At 38.9% G+C, this 11,966-nt stretch overlaps 3 protein-coding genes across 6 annotated transcripts in view; all 3 read right to left on the bottom strand.

Moving 5' to 3' along the window:
- Positions 1 to 11,966, bottom strand: part of LOC118419674 (poly [ADP-ribose] polymerase tankyrase-2-like) — a 43,459-nt gene that overhangs the window by 29,333 nt on the left and 2,160 nt on the right. The window lies entirely within an intron of this gene.
- Positions 2,704 to 11,966, bottom strand: part of LOC118419684 (poly [ADP-ribose] polymerase tankyrase-2-like) — a 24,622-nt gene continuing 15,359 nt past the window's right edge. For 2 of the 4 annotated variants that reach the window (XM_035826206.1, XM_035826208.1), the window contains 3 exons: positions 11,763 to 11,940; positions 11,294 to 11,419; positions 10,547 to 11,088 (listed from right to left, as the gene is read on the bottom strand). In XM_035826206.1, coding sequence (XP_035682099.1) covers positions 10,905 to 11,088; positions 11,294 to 11,419; positions 11,763 to 11,940 — 488 coding nt within the window. In that variant the 3' untranslated portion in view covers positions 10,547 to 10,904. Of the gene's footprint in view, positions 3,573 to 8,771; positions 9,318 to 9,518; positions 9,639 to 10,546; positions 11,089 to 11,293; positions 11,420 to 11,762; positions 11,941 to 11,966 lie in introns of those variants that run through there. The other 2 variants (XM_035826207.1, XM_035826205.1) reach the window with 2 other exon arrangements.
- Positions 3,655 to 6,787, bottom strand: LOC118419698 (myotrophin-like). The gene is made up of 4 exons (XM_035826228.1): positions 6,656 to 6,787; positions 5,176 to 5,355; positions 4,524 to 4,701; positions 3,655 to 3,870 (listed from the first exon to the last, which is right to left on the bottom strand). The coding sequence occupies exons 1-4, from the start codon at positions 6,738 to 6,740 to the stop codon at positions 3,768 to 3,770; spliced, it is 546 nt and encodes a 181-aa protein (XP_035682121.1). The 5' UTR covers positions 6,741 to 6,787; the 3' UTR covers positions 3,655 to 3,767.

The following is an 11,966-nucleotide window of genomic DNA, read 5'->3' as shown; positions in this document are numbered from 1 at the left end:
CTACTTTGTAGATATAAGTGTACATTTTTTTACATCTTGTTTGGCTATTGTATACTCATTTTATTCATAATGTCTTTATTCGTTCTTGTATAATTTGTTTAATTTAGGTTTTAGTTGAGATGATAATAATCGTGATAGATGAAATGATTGTAGTGTTCTATTTTGAAGTAATATTCAAGTTTGCTGGGAAAAGTATCAAAACCAATCTATTTGCTAGTTTTGCTAGATTTCTGACTTTATGTTTCGCGGTTGGCTGTATGTTCGAACCATGCAAAGTTTTTTCAAAGTAGAGTAGGGTAGATTTTGTCACATATTAAACTTTGTTTATATTAACCCACACGTTATTTGTTCCTACTAGTAACGTGTTTATTTAGTTTGGAGTATTATTTTAAATAGTTGCGATGTTGTTATAAGTTTTATGCTATTAAAGCGATAACTATAACCATGATAACAGGAGAACTGTTGGAAACAGCTGTACTTATGTTAAGGAAGACTGCTTTTGTCACTCTTGAGTCTTTCAGGTATTTAGCATTGTTCATTAATTGTACCGATGTACATGTGGTAGTTCACTTAAGCTTTCAGGTACCTGTAATACCTGTCTAGCTCGTGTTTTTTTTATTCATCGTTAATTTCTTGGGTTTGTAAACATGTAACGTAGTAAGTTCTTTGGTTTGCATTATTCCGTCAACAACATCTTTAAAACAAATCTTTAAAACTAATATAACAACTAAAATAAAATTGTACTCATGAGAAGTTAGTGTCATCTATCTAGTGATGTTGGAATCAATAGTCAATAGCCAGTAGTGTAAGCTTTCAGAATTTATTTGAGTTTGAAGTTAACATTGTTATAAGCGTTATTTTTTTCATTCATTGTTTTACGGTTAATTTTTTCAATAAAGTTGGTGGAGGTTTCATTTGAGGTTTCATTTGAGGAAGCAATTTTTTATCATTTCCACTGACATCACAATCGAAATGGCCACTTCTTTATATTTTTACAAAGGCGCTAGAGGGCCCATTATCGAACTTTTTTCGTCTCTACCACTTAGATTTCATAATGAAGATAAACATTGCCTTCTTACGGAAAAAGCATAACAGGACAGTAAGAAGTTAGACAGCGTTTAAATCTCGGAAAAGGATACGCCATCACTGTAAATCGCACAAAGAGTGTAAAAAAATGCTGCATATTGCAAAAAAATATCGAAAAATGGATACTGATTGTACCGAATACCAAAGTCTATTCCATTGCAAAGTAAGATGAAGAACAAAAAGACCCTTCATTTATTGATTAGCACAGAACATTATATCTATATCTTTAGAACGTGCATCAGGGGTTTGGGTAAACAGAAAAATCAATAATGTTGATATTTGGGGGTGTTCAGTTTTTACAACCTCTCTAAATGGCCTCGTGTATGGACATAGCTAAAACATTATTGTGTTTTATATTACTTACATGTCATGCGCATGCCAACAATTCAACCGATGTGACATTAACAACAGGATGAATGGCACTTGTCTTTTAGAATCTGATGACGGTCTTCTGGAGTTCACGATAGCTATGCTCCTGGATGTTTGTTTGTTTGAACCTAAAGTTTATTCATACATGAAAGCCCAAATCGGCCTGCTGGCCGCTTTTCATTGAGGTCATGAGGAAAGAGGAAAGGGTCAGACAAAGTATATAACAGAGATACAGTTACATGGTTTCGAGTCCTAATAAGCCCTATAAGCCTATAAGTCTCACGGTATGTACACAAATTTTACATACATACAAAATACGTGTAATTTAGTTAAACTTCTACTCACATATACGTGGCGCTTGCTCAACCATGAACTTATCCTTTAGAAAAGCCTGGCAGTATAAATAAGATAGAAACATAACTGAGACATTTTTTGTGAAAGGAATAACTTTTCGTTGACCATAGCGTGGAAATACAAAGTTGAAAATTCGTCAGTTGTCAAGGCCTACAATGGATACATCTCTGGAAAGCAATTTGAGGGAGACGAAGGAGAAATAACGTGCGTTATCAAGGAACTTGCCTGGGTGGTGGCCAGAACGGTCAGCACAATCGCAACGACGAGAAACTTCATGGTTAGAACCACTCTGAGGTGTGCCGTGAATGTCAGTCAAGTCGTCTGTAGTGGTTAGGGGAGTCAGATGCGTGGTTTTATACCTTTTCCATGGGAAAGGTTGAATATGGTCCGGAATTAACATCATATGATAACATATTGCATATTTACTGAGGCTAATTTTAAATGACTTATTTACAAAGCAGCACTAGCTTTGAAGTTACCGACTACCCACTTCGTTTGATACGAACCTTGCCCGACCTTGCCCACGACCGGTGTCACAGCGTCTTCGCTTCCTCTAGCGTGGCCAACCTCCTTCCCCAGATTATGATACTTTCATATGCCACGGAAGATCTGCTTGGAGATTAATCATTACCCTAAAGAAATCCCCGAATTTTGACACACGCTATGATAGGGTCCCTCATCAATACTATGATTTCTTGTTTGGACGGGCCTTCATGACGGTACTGACCTATATGATGACCTTCGTCAGAAGGTTATGTTTTGAGCGTGTTTGTATGTCTGTCTGTGTTTGTGTCTGTTAACAGCATAACTCTACCTTTTTTACCTTGGGATGATCAAGGCCGAATGTCCTCTTTATTGGTGTATTGTACATGGTAAAAAAAGATTTCCGAAAAATGCATGAAATGACTTTTATTTGGCTGCTTGTAAAACTTGTATGTTAGCCACAGTTAACAATGAGACAATGAGATATATCAGATGCTCAGCAATAAAGCGAGGACGGCTATATAGGGAAATAATGTTGAAACACTAAGCTTACCAATGGTAGTAACTACGCAAACGGACACAAACAGACGCCATTCCTTGTACATTTCTAAAGATAATTTGTTGACGAGTGTTTTTTTCAACTTGTTGAGCAAGTAAATGATACCAGCAATACAACAAGCTTTTTCAATGTCTGCTATTTTCTCTTACTCCTCATATTCTCATATACACAACAAGTGTACTGTTCGTTATTGTGCCAAATATCCCTCAGTAAAATAACACGAGAATGTCGACAAGAGCAAGACGTGTCTGAGACTATCTCTAATTAAGCACACACTTTAGTAGGAAGATAATACAAACACCATATCGTCTGAAAACAGTACTTCAGATAGAATGGATTATACCAAGGAGCTCCTTGATTATACAAAGCGTCTAGATTAAGCTTATGCTGTCATAAAAGAAAAATGTCGTCTTCTCAGGGCTCATTGGAAGGATCCTTCTAGCTCGTCAAAGGACTTCAGCGTTCTATAGCGTCCAATACAAAGACAACTAGACAGCTACCCTAGCAATCGAATTTGTGAGTGAGATTCCATGCGGCATTTTTCAAAGATGCTAAATGTCGTCTTCTCAGGGCTCGTTGGAAGGAGTCTTCTAGCTCGTCAAAGTACGCATCATGCCCACAGCACTTCTTGTGTCCGACAGACCAGTGTTGTTTCTGACAGTCACGGCTGCAGTAGCGGGTCAGCTTGCACCCGGCACACAGCTTCAGGGTTCCGGCTTTCCTGTAGAAAATGTAACAGGTAAACAATCAATATTAAAAGAAGTGTTAGAAAAATGTCATTTTCCTTTTTAAGGGTCGTGCATGTAGTCCTTTTATATCGAAAATACTTTATTTCGGTTAATTTACACATACGATAATATTGATTTAAACACATGATAGTGAAGAATTTTAACGGTGCTAACATCATTAACAAAACCTACCTTTTGCCTGGTTTGCCACACTTAGGGTTACAGCATCTCAACAGCTTGGTCTTCCACGCCTCTTCTATCAGCTTCCAACTCTCTTCATTTTCATCGCACCTAGTGGAATATATAACTGATTTAGTGTTCTAGGCCAGGAAATATCAATCTATCTGTTTTCTATTTGACACACATAAATTACTACTGTAGGACATCAGAGTTGATCTGTATGGATCAGAACAATATAAAACTGCATATACATACATGATTAATGAGAATTTTATGAACCAACTTTGTCCCATTATAGGACTATCCCAACATGTGACCTTTGTTACTGAGAAAGAGAAGAACAACATTTGGCGACAAACATTTGGCAAATGAAAACCTAATTTTCATAGTTGATGAGAAAGTGCTGTGGTCCATTCGTGGTAAATGGCGGGAAATTCACACAAGTTATATACAAGTTAACATATATGCAAATGTTGACCTCATGTGCATAAGTTATAAAAATATTGTTACAGCCTTTTTCCTTAAGATAGAGAAAATCACCTAACATGTATTATTCAAATGAGGACCTTATTTGCATAATTTATGACAAACACATAAAACACATCAGTTGTAAAGCTTTGGCGTGGAATTCTAGTAACAAAGAAACAAACAGTTTCACGACCCCATACATGTATCTTCACTTTGAAGGTAACAAGTTTTTAACATAACAAATCTAAAATTGTTCAATGTACGGGTTCATATTCCCCAAAAAATGCAACACCTACTTTATAGCCCGGCAATGACCACCGGTCAAATCTGGCCTTGCTCCAAGCTCTAGCAGTCTCCGAACTGTGTCGACATGGTTGTGATCGCAGGCTCTCATGAGTGGTGTGTTCTGACAGCTGTCACGTATGTCTACTGTTGCACCATGCTGCACCAGCAAGTCCACCACTTCTGTCCTCCCTAAGTTGGGTTTGCATCCCAAGAATTACATATCAACTAAACACGCATACGTTAGCAAAAGTTTCACTTCCATGTAATCACGAATATACAATGTACTTTTTTACACCCGTCTTACAGGTCAGTAAGGACACCAACATTTGATAAACCGGCATAGGACGTTTGTATATAACATTTTGGAGTGCCGTTGTTTGGAGCTTTGGTTGAGATCCTTTTCCAGTCAATGGGAAAATGGTAGGTTGCAGAAACGACAGAAGAAGCCAGAAGTAGACTGGGGCACAGAGACACTGTGGGAGTGGTGGCCCAGTGGAGGTTAGGTCGTTACGGATCCACCAGTATCCAACATGAGGTCGAAAATTTGGATCTTTTTGCTCCATGCAAAACTCTCTAGGCTAGCAAAGCTAGGTGTCAACTGATGATGTCGAGAACATTGCAACCGAACAGTAAGGTAATGACGAAGAATAAGAATCTACCTACCGTTGATCGCTGCCGCATGAAGGGGTGCGAATGCGCTCCTGTCTGATCTCTTCACCAAAGACGCCCCCTTGCAGAGCAGTAGTCTCACGGTGTCTACATCTCCCATGCAGGAGGCATGGAACAATAATGTCCCGGGACTTGAGTCCTCGCACCTTGCATATTTGCAGTCAATGTCTGCACCTGCGTTTGATGATCAATGATAACATTCAATATATATATAGCTGAATTACACGAGTGGGTTAATTTCTTATTGTGATTTTGCAAGGTAAACATTTAAATAATACTCGGGGTGAGTAGGTCAGAAATTCTCTCAACTCCATACAAACTTTATATTTAGTCTGTTAACTCCTGTCGAACTCGCCAATTTCTACCATTCCTAGCGACATGTGCAGTCTGATAGACGCAAACGAAGAGCAAGGACTTCCGCAGAAAAGGTTAGTGTGTAGGGGTCGCACAGAAGAAAACAAGTAAGTGTGTTGCACAGAAAAAAGCAAGTGTGCAGTGCAAAAAGGGTAGAAAATAGGTGTGTTGGCTAGAAAAATATGTGTGTTGACCAGAAAAATATGTGTGTTGACCAGAAATATCTGTTTTGACCATTGTTGATGTCGGCACGGTACCTAATAATAACATACAGGTGTCAACCATAATGTATGACAACCTGTGAATGAGACTCCAGGGGACATTGTCACCGTCGTCTATTGTGTTGCATGATTAGTTAGAACAAAAACTTACAAAAGCTACAAAAGCAACAGTCACAATAGACAAATTGTCTACACCTACACTGTACTTCACGCTTGTGTGCAAGTTCTTATCCGCTAAGTTACACAGAATTTTGTAGTGCGGATGATAATTGTTAACATTCACCTCAATTCAGTCTTATGACTGCAAGTGTGCTGTTTTGTATATGACCCCTATGTCAAATATACTATTGATATTACGCTAGAATAAGAATACCTTGGTCCAAACTAACAAGTCCAACACAATCTGTATTTCTACTGACAATGTAAACAGTACTAAAATGTGCGTAACTACAAATACAGAAAAAAACTGTAGACGCATCATACCAAAGTGTTGGTTTGTGGGCAGCGTGGTTTTAATTTGGTACTCACTGTGAGTATTGAGGTAAGAAATAGCAAAATAATTTGTCAGCCATTTAGAGTGTGTCATAAACAAAATTGCGCACAATCCTAGTCATCTTCGTTAGTGGTACCGACTAAAAATACCAAAGGGTTCCTTTTGCAGTCTCCTTTTAGGAAAAAGTCGTAGTCATACTCTATAGAACACAGAAACACACGTTTCTAGCAACTGCAATCAGAAGTGAATTTCCTACCATAGTTTACTTGACTGTGAAGTTAGTACTTTGACGGGGAGTCTACCACTGTCTACGTAATTCAATATGAACGCTTCCGGAAATCCAGTTTGGATCGCTCTTCTAGATCTATTTCAATCAGAAAGGAAAGAATTTTCAATCTGTGCTTACCAGCTTTCAAAGCCGCTTCAACGCCTCGAAGTGATCCATCCCTGACAGCATCGAATAGGTCGATGTTTGGATCAGTTACCGCCATTTTGATAGAGCCGCTGTTGTCGACACCTTGCGCGTGTGCTGTCTGAGGTTGAACTGAAGCAGCAAGTTGTCTGGTCACCTTATGAGCTATCTTGTCACGTGAGGTATTGTCTAACCACGTGATCTATTGTCACGTGAGGTAGACTAATGACAAATACGTGTAGCTAGAAACGCATTTTTTCTGAGAACGTAAAAGTTGTAGTGTGGAGAGGTTTATGTTTTCTATTTTTACTGTGAACTTTTGCTATATTTCACACATTGGGTTATGTATTTCTTGCGCTTGGATGTACTTCCCACAATCCCTTTCTGACTTTCAATCCCAAAATGCATCGTCTGGGTTCAGCAAACGGTACGGATTACGGCCATGTGATTTTGCGACAGTTTTCAGTTTTATCTCAGGCAGCGAGTTGCACAAATTTACGGATATAGTATACACACCTTTTACTAGAACAGTTATTATACTGTTCGCTATATCATTAAAAAAAACAAGAATTTCCCATGGGTAGGATGGGAATTAAATGAAGTAATGATAACATGTTTTCTATTTGTACATTTCATGTAAAAATCATGGTACCTTTTACGTATGGGTGTGTACTTCTTGTTCTATCTTTTATGGACGTACCTTTGAAGCAGAGCCTGGCGTGCTTTCGACGTCTTTTGTGCGTTTCACCTGGCTTTCTATTTTACATTGTTAACCGCCATATATCCCTTCAATGTAGAATAACGGGACAATACTACTGAAGCTTTTTATACTGTCATACAGTAAGGTCCATGCCTCTCTAGCTTTCGCGTAAGATTTTTGTCGCACTTGCTGTTATTTTCAAGAGACGCCAAAAGACGATGAATACAAATATAGAGATACAGCATGACAGAGAAGTATCCTCGGATAGTTAACTCTTCTGGCATATCTCTATACAGTAGAAGCCAGTTAATTGCACAACGGATTAATGCACACTTCTGTTAACTGCACGGAATCCCCAAATCCAAAACCGGTGCGGTCCAGCTAGATAACTTCGCATAATTGCACCAGCCGGATAATTGCACGAAATTCGCTGGCAAACAGGCCGTGCAATTAAGCGGGCTTCCACTGTATTTGGTATTTTTACATTTTTCAGTGACCTGTTGAGCCAGCTAAAGGCTAGAGGAGATGGGGGGCTAGTCAGAAGAGTCAGAGCATGAAGATGCAGTTACGGCTACTCTTCAACCAGAGGTTCGGCTTGGATTGTTTTTCTCCCACGAGTTTTAGGCTTTTTATCGACATTCTACTTTGTGCTGCTTTCTTTAACAGCAGGAACCGAACCTCTGCTTGGAGAGTAACAATCTCCTCATCCAACCGCTGGACGAATACACAATACCGACCTTTACAAGGGGGTTGTTTTTCTCTGTATTTGCTCCAACAGGAGATGGTTATTACCCTGACCTAATGGATTAAATCCATAAATTTTTATATACGCCGTGGCAGGGCCCCTCGTCAATACCAGGATTCCCATAACAGGAGTTTATACCGAAAAGTGTACGAAATGACTTTGTCTGCTTGTAAATATATGAAAGTGTCGAGAAAATGTCAGAGATGGGCGAAAATTGTTTTTTTTTTTTCATGAGCAATAAAATGTACGCAACTACAATAGTTAATTGGTATAAAGTCCAATTTAATATGTATAAGTGATATATCCTTGGAATAAAGGTGATGTTTGACTTATACAAATGTATAGCCAATTGGCTCCCGTGACAGTGCAATTGAAGGACTAATGACTTTGCATATTATATTACGACAATGTATAGTATTATTGCGTGTTTGTAGGGTAGACATTGAAAAATGTCAAAGATTGACTAAAGAGAGCACTTCTATTTCATGTACAATGTTGATGTAGAAGTACGTAACTGACAAATAACTCTGAACTTGTAGGCAAACATCAGTAAACCTTCCTTGCTGTGTCTTTTGTCTGAATACATTTGTATTGTACAATTTCTTGACGAGTGTCTCTATATTCTTAAATGGCGAAGAAGTAAATGATAACAGTAATACAACAAGCCTTTTCAGTGTCTGTTTAATTTTTTTACTTTCAAAGTTCCTGTGATTCGTACCTCTGTCTGAAAACACAAAGATGCCCATTGCTACAATAAACAAATATGCGTATGTGTAATACAGTGTACATGTGTATTCACTTTTTTTTTAGTTTCCGTCGTAAAATCCAACTAACTCATCATATACTCGTTCAACGTTTTTACTTTCTTCTAAGAGAAATCAAACAATGCCATATAAAACGTGCAGCTGAACGAGCTTTGTGGCGTCATTTCTACAAGGACGCAAGAATCATATCCTTAGTGAAACTGAACGACAGCCATAGTTTGGTCCCTTGTCAGAGTACACGTCTGTATCAAATGGCATCGTGTAATCAAATATGCTTCATATGGCCTTTATCAGCCATCCGTTGTTGGAGGGGGTCAGCTTCATTGTGATTACAAGTACACGTCATGCCCACAGCACTTCTTGTGTCCGACAGACCAGTGTTGTTTCTGACAGTCACGGCTGCAGTAGCGGGTCAGCTTGCACCGGCCACACAGCTTCAGGGTTTTCCTGTAGAAGGTGAGAAAGGTACAAAAGCTATTCAGTGACTGTGTACAGTGCTAGTTCAGAAAAGTTTGTCAATTTAGTTTTGTCAACTTGTATGCATCTAGAAGGAAGCATTCTTGTATTCACGATCACTCTTTGAGCTGAAAATAACATACGATAGGATCGGAAAATATTTTAACGGAAAACATCATCAGCAAAACTTACCTGTGGTCTGGTTTGCCACACTTAGGGTTGCAGCATCTCAACAACTTTCTCGCCTCTTCTATGATTTTCCAACTCTCTTCGTTGTCACCTTTTCCGATTTCTGTCCCCTCCTTGTAGTACCTAGCGGAAGATTTGATAATAAGGCATGATTTCATAACATTTGGATTTTTGTCTGTGAATCGGTGCAGTGTAAAACACGCATCACACGCACACAATCACACAAACAAACAGACGCACACAGACACAACACAATCCGACTTTATTTGAAAGTATCTCTTCATAAGAAATCTCAAACGATCGTTCGACATACATGTAAATGTATATTCTCAAAGAATGCAACACTTACCTCATGCCTTGACACTGACCGGGGGTCATTTTTCTCTGTATTTGCTCCAACAGGAGATGGTTATTACCCTGACCTAATGGAATAAATCCATAAATTTTGATATACGCCGTGGTAGGGTCCCTCGTCAATACCAGGATTCCCATAACAGGAGTTTATACCGAAAAGTGTACGAAATGACTTTGTCTGCTTGTAGATATATGAAAGTGTCGAGAAAATGTCAGAGATGGGCGAAAATTGTTTTTTTTTTCATGAGCAATAAAATGTACGCAACTACAATAGTTAATTGGTATAAAGTCCAATTTAATATGTATAAGTGATATATCCTTGGAATAAAGGTGATGTTTGACTTATACAAATGTATAGCCAATTGGCTGTAAGACCCGTGACAGTACAATTGAAGGATTAATGACTATACATATTATATTACAACAATGAATAGTATTATTGCGTGTTTGTCATGTAGGGTAGACATTAAAACATGTCAAAGATTTACTAAAGAGAGCCATTCTATGCCATGTACAATATTGATGTAGAAGTACGTAACTGACAAATAAAAACTTGTAGGCAAACATCAGTAAACCTTCCTTGCTGTGTCTTTTGTCTGAATATTGTACAATTTCTTGACGAGTGTCTCTATATTCTTAAATGGCGAACAAGTAAATGATAACAGTAATACAACAAGCCTTTTCAGTGTGTTTAATTTTCTTACATTCAATTCAAATGTGTTTCGTATCTTTGTCTGAAAACACAAAGATGTCCGTTGCTACAACAAACAAGCATGCACATGTGTAATAAAGTGTGTAATCAGTTTTTTTTTAGTTTCCGTCGTAAAATCCAACTAACTAATCATATACTCGTTCAACGGTTTTACTTTCTTCTACAAGAGAAATCAAACAAGGTCATTTGAAACGTGCAACTGTATGAGCTTCATTTAGGGCGTCATTTCTACAAGAACGCCAGAATCATATCCTCAGTGAAAGACAGCCATATGGTTTGGTCCTTCGTCAGAGTACATGTCTGTATTAAATGGCACCATGTAATCAACTATGCTTCATATGGCTTTTATCAGCCATCCGTTGTTGGAGGGGATCAGCTTCATCGTGATTGTACGCGTCATGCCCACAGCACTTCTTGTGTCCGACAGACCAGTGTTGTTTCTGACAGTCACGGCTGCAGTAGCGGGTCAGCTTGCACCGGCCACACAGCTTCAGGGTTCCAGTTGACCTGTAGAATGTGAGAAAGGTACAAAAGCTATTCAGTGACTGTGCACAGTACTAGTTCAGAAAAGTTTGTCAATTTAGTTTCGTAGACTTGTATGGATTTAGAAGAAAATATCCTAGTAACCACTGTTTGCGTTTATAAAAACATTTATACATACGATAGGATGGAAAAGTATTTCAACGGTGAAAACATCATTAGCAAAACCTACCTGTATCCTGGTTTGCCACACGTAGGGTTGCAGCATCTCAACAGCTTGGACTTCCTCGCCTCTTCTACCAGCTTCAAACTCTCCTCATTTTCACCTTTTCCGATTTCTGTCCCCGGCTTGTAGTACCTAGTGGAAGATTTCACTCGTTTAGGGAACTAGGCCAAGAACATTTCAAATAAGGCATGGTTTCATGACATTTAGGTTCCTGTCTGTGGATCGGTGCAGTATAAAACATGCACCACACATGCACAAACACACACACACGCACATTCGGACCCCCCCCCCCCCAATTACCCAATCAAACAGACGCCCACACAGACACACACAATCACACACACACTCACTTACTGAAAACAGAAAAAGCATAGCCAAGCAACTCAATCCGACTTTATTTGAAAGTTTGTCTTCATAAGAAATCTCAAACGATCGTCCGTGCTAAATGTATGTTCTCAAAGAATGCAAAGCTTACCTCATGCCCTGTAACTGACCACCAGTTAAATCAGGTCTTGCTCCGAGCTCAATCAGCCGCCGAACTGTGTCGACATGGTTGTAGTTACAGGCTCTCATGAGCGGAGTGTTCTGGAAGCCGTCCCGTATGTCTACTGTTGCACCATGCTGCACCAGCAAGTCCACCACTTCTGTCTTTCCTAGTTAAGAGAAACGGGAAATACAT

The sequence above is a fragment of the Branchiostoma floridae genome, chromosome 7 (genome assembly GCF_000003815.2).
Source record: "Branchiostoma floridae strain S238N-H82 chromosome 7, Bfl_VNyyK, whole genome shotgun sequence".
NCBI classification, from domain to species: domain Eukaryota; kingdom Metazoa; phylum Chordata; class Leptocardii; order Amphioxiformes; family Branchiostomatidae; genus Branchiostoma; species Branchiostoma floridae.
The sequence above is the reverse complement of the archived record's forward strand: the minus strand, read 5'-3'. Positions and strand labels throughout refer to the sequence as shown.

Coding starts and splice junctions, on each gene's coding strand:
- LOC118419698 (XM_035826228.1), bottom strand. CDS start 6,740: ATGGCGGTAACTGATCCAAACATCGACCTATTCGATGCTGTCAGGGAT. Junction 5,356..6,655: donor TGAAGCGGCTTTGAAAGCTG/GTAAGCACAGAT, acceptor CATCAAACGCAG/GTGCAGACATTGACTGCAAA. Junction 3,871..4,523: donor GGTCATTGCCGGGCTATAAA/GTAGGTGTTGCA, acceptor ATATTCCACTAG/GTGCGATGAAAATGAAGAGA.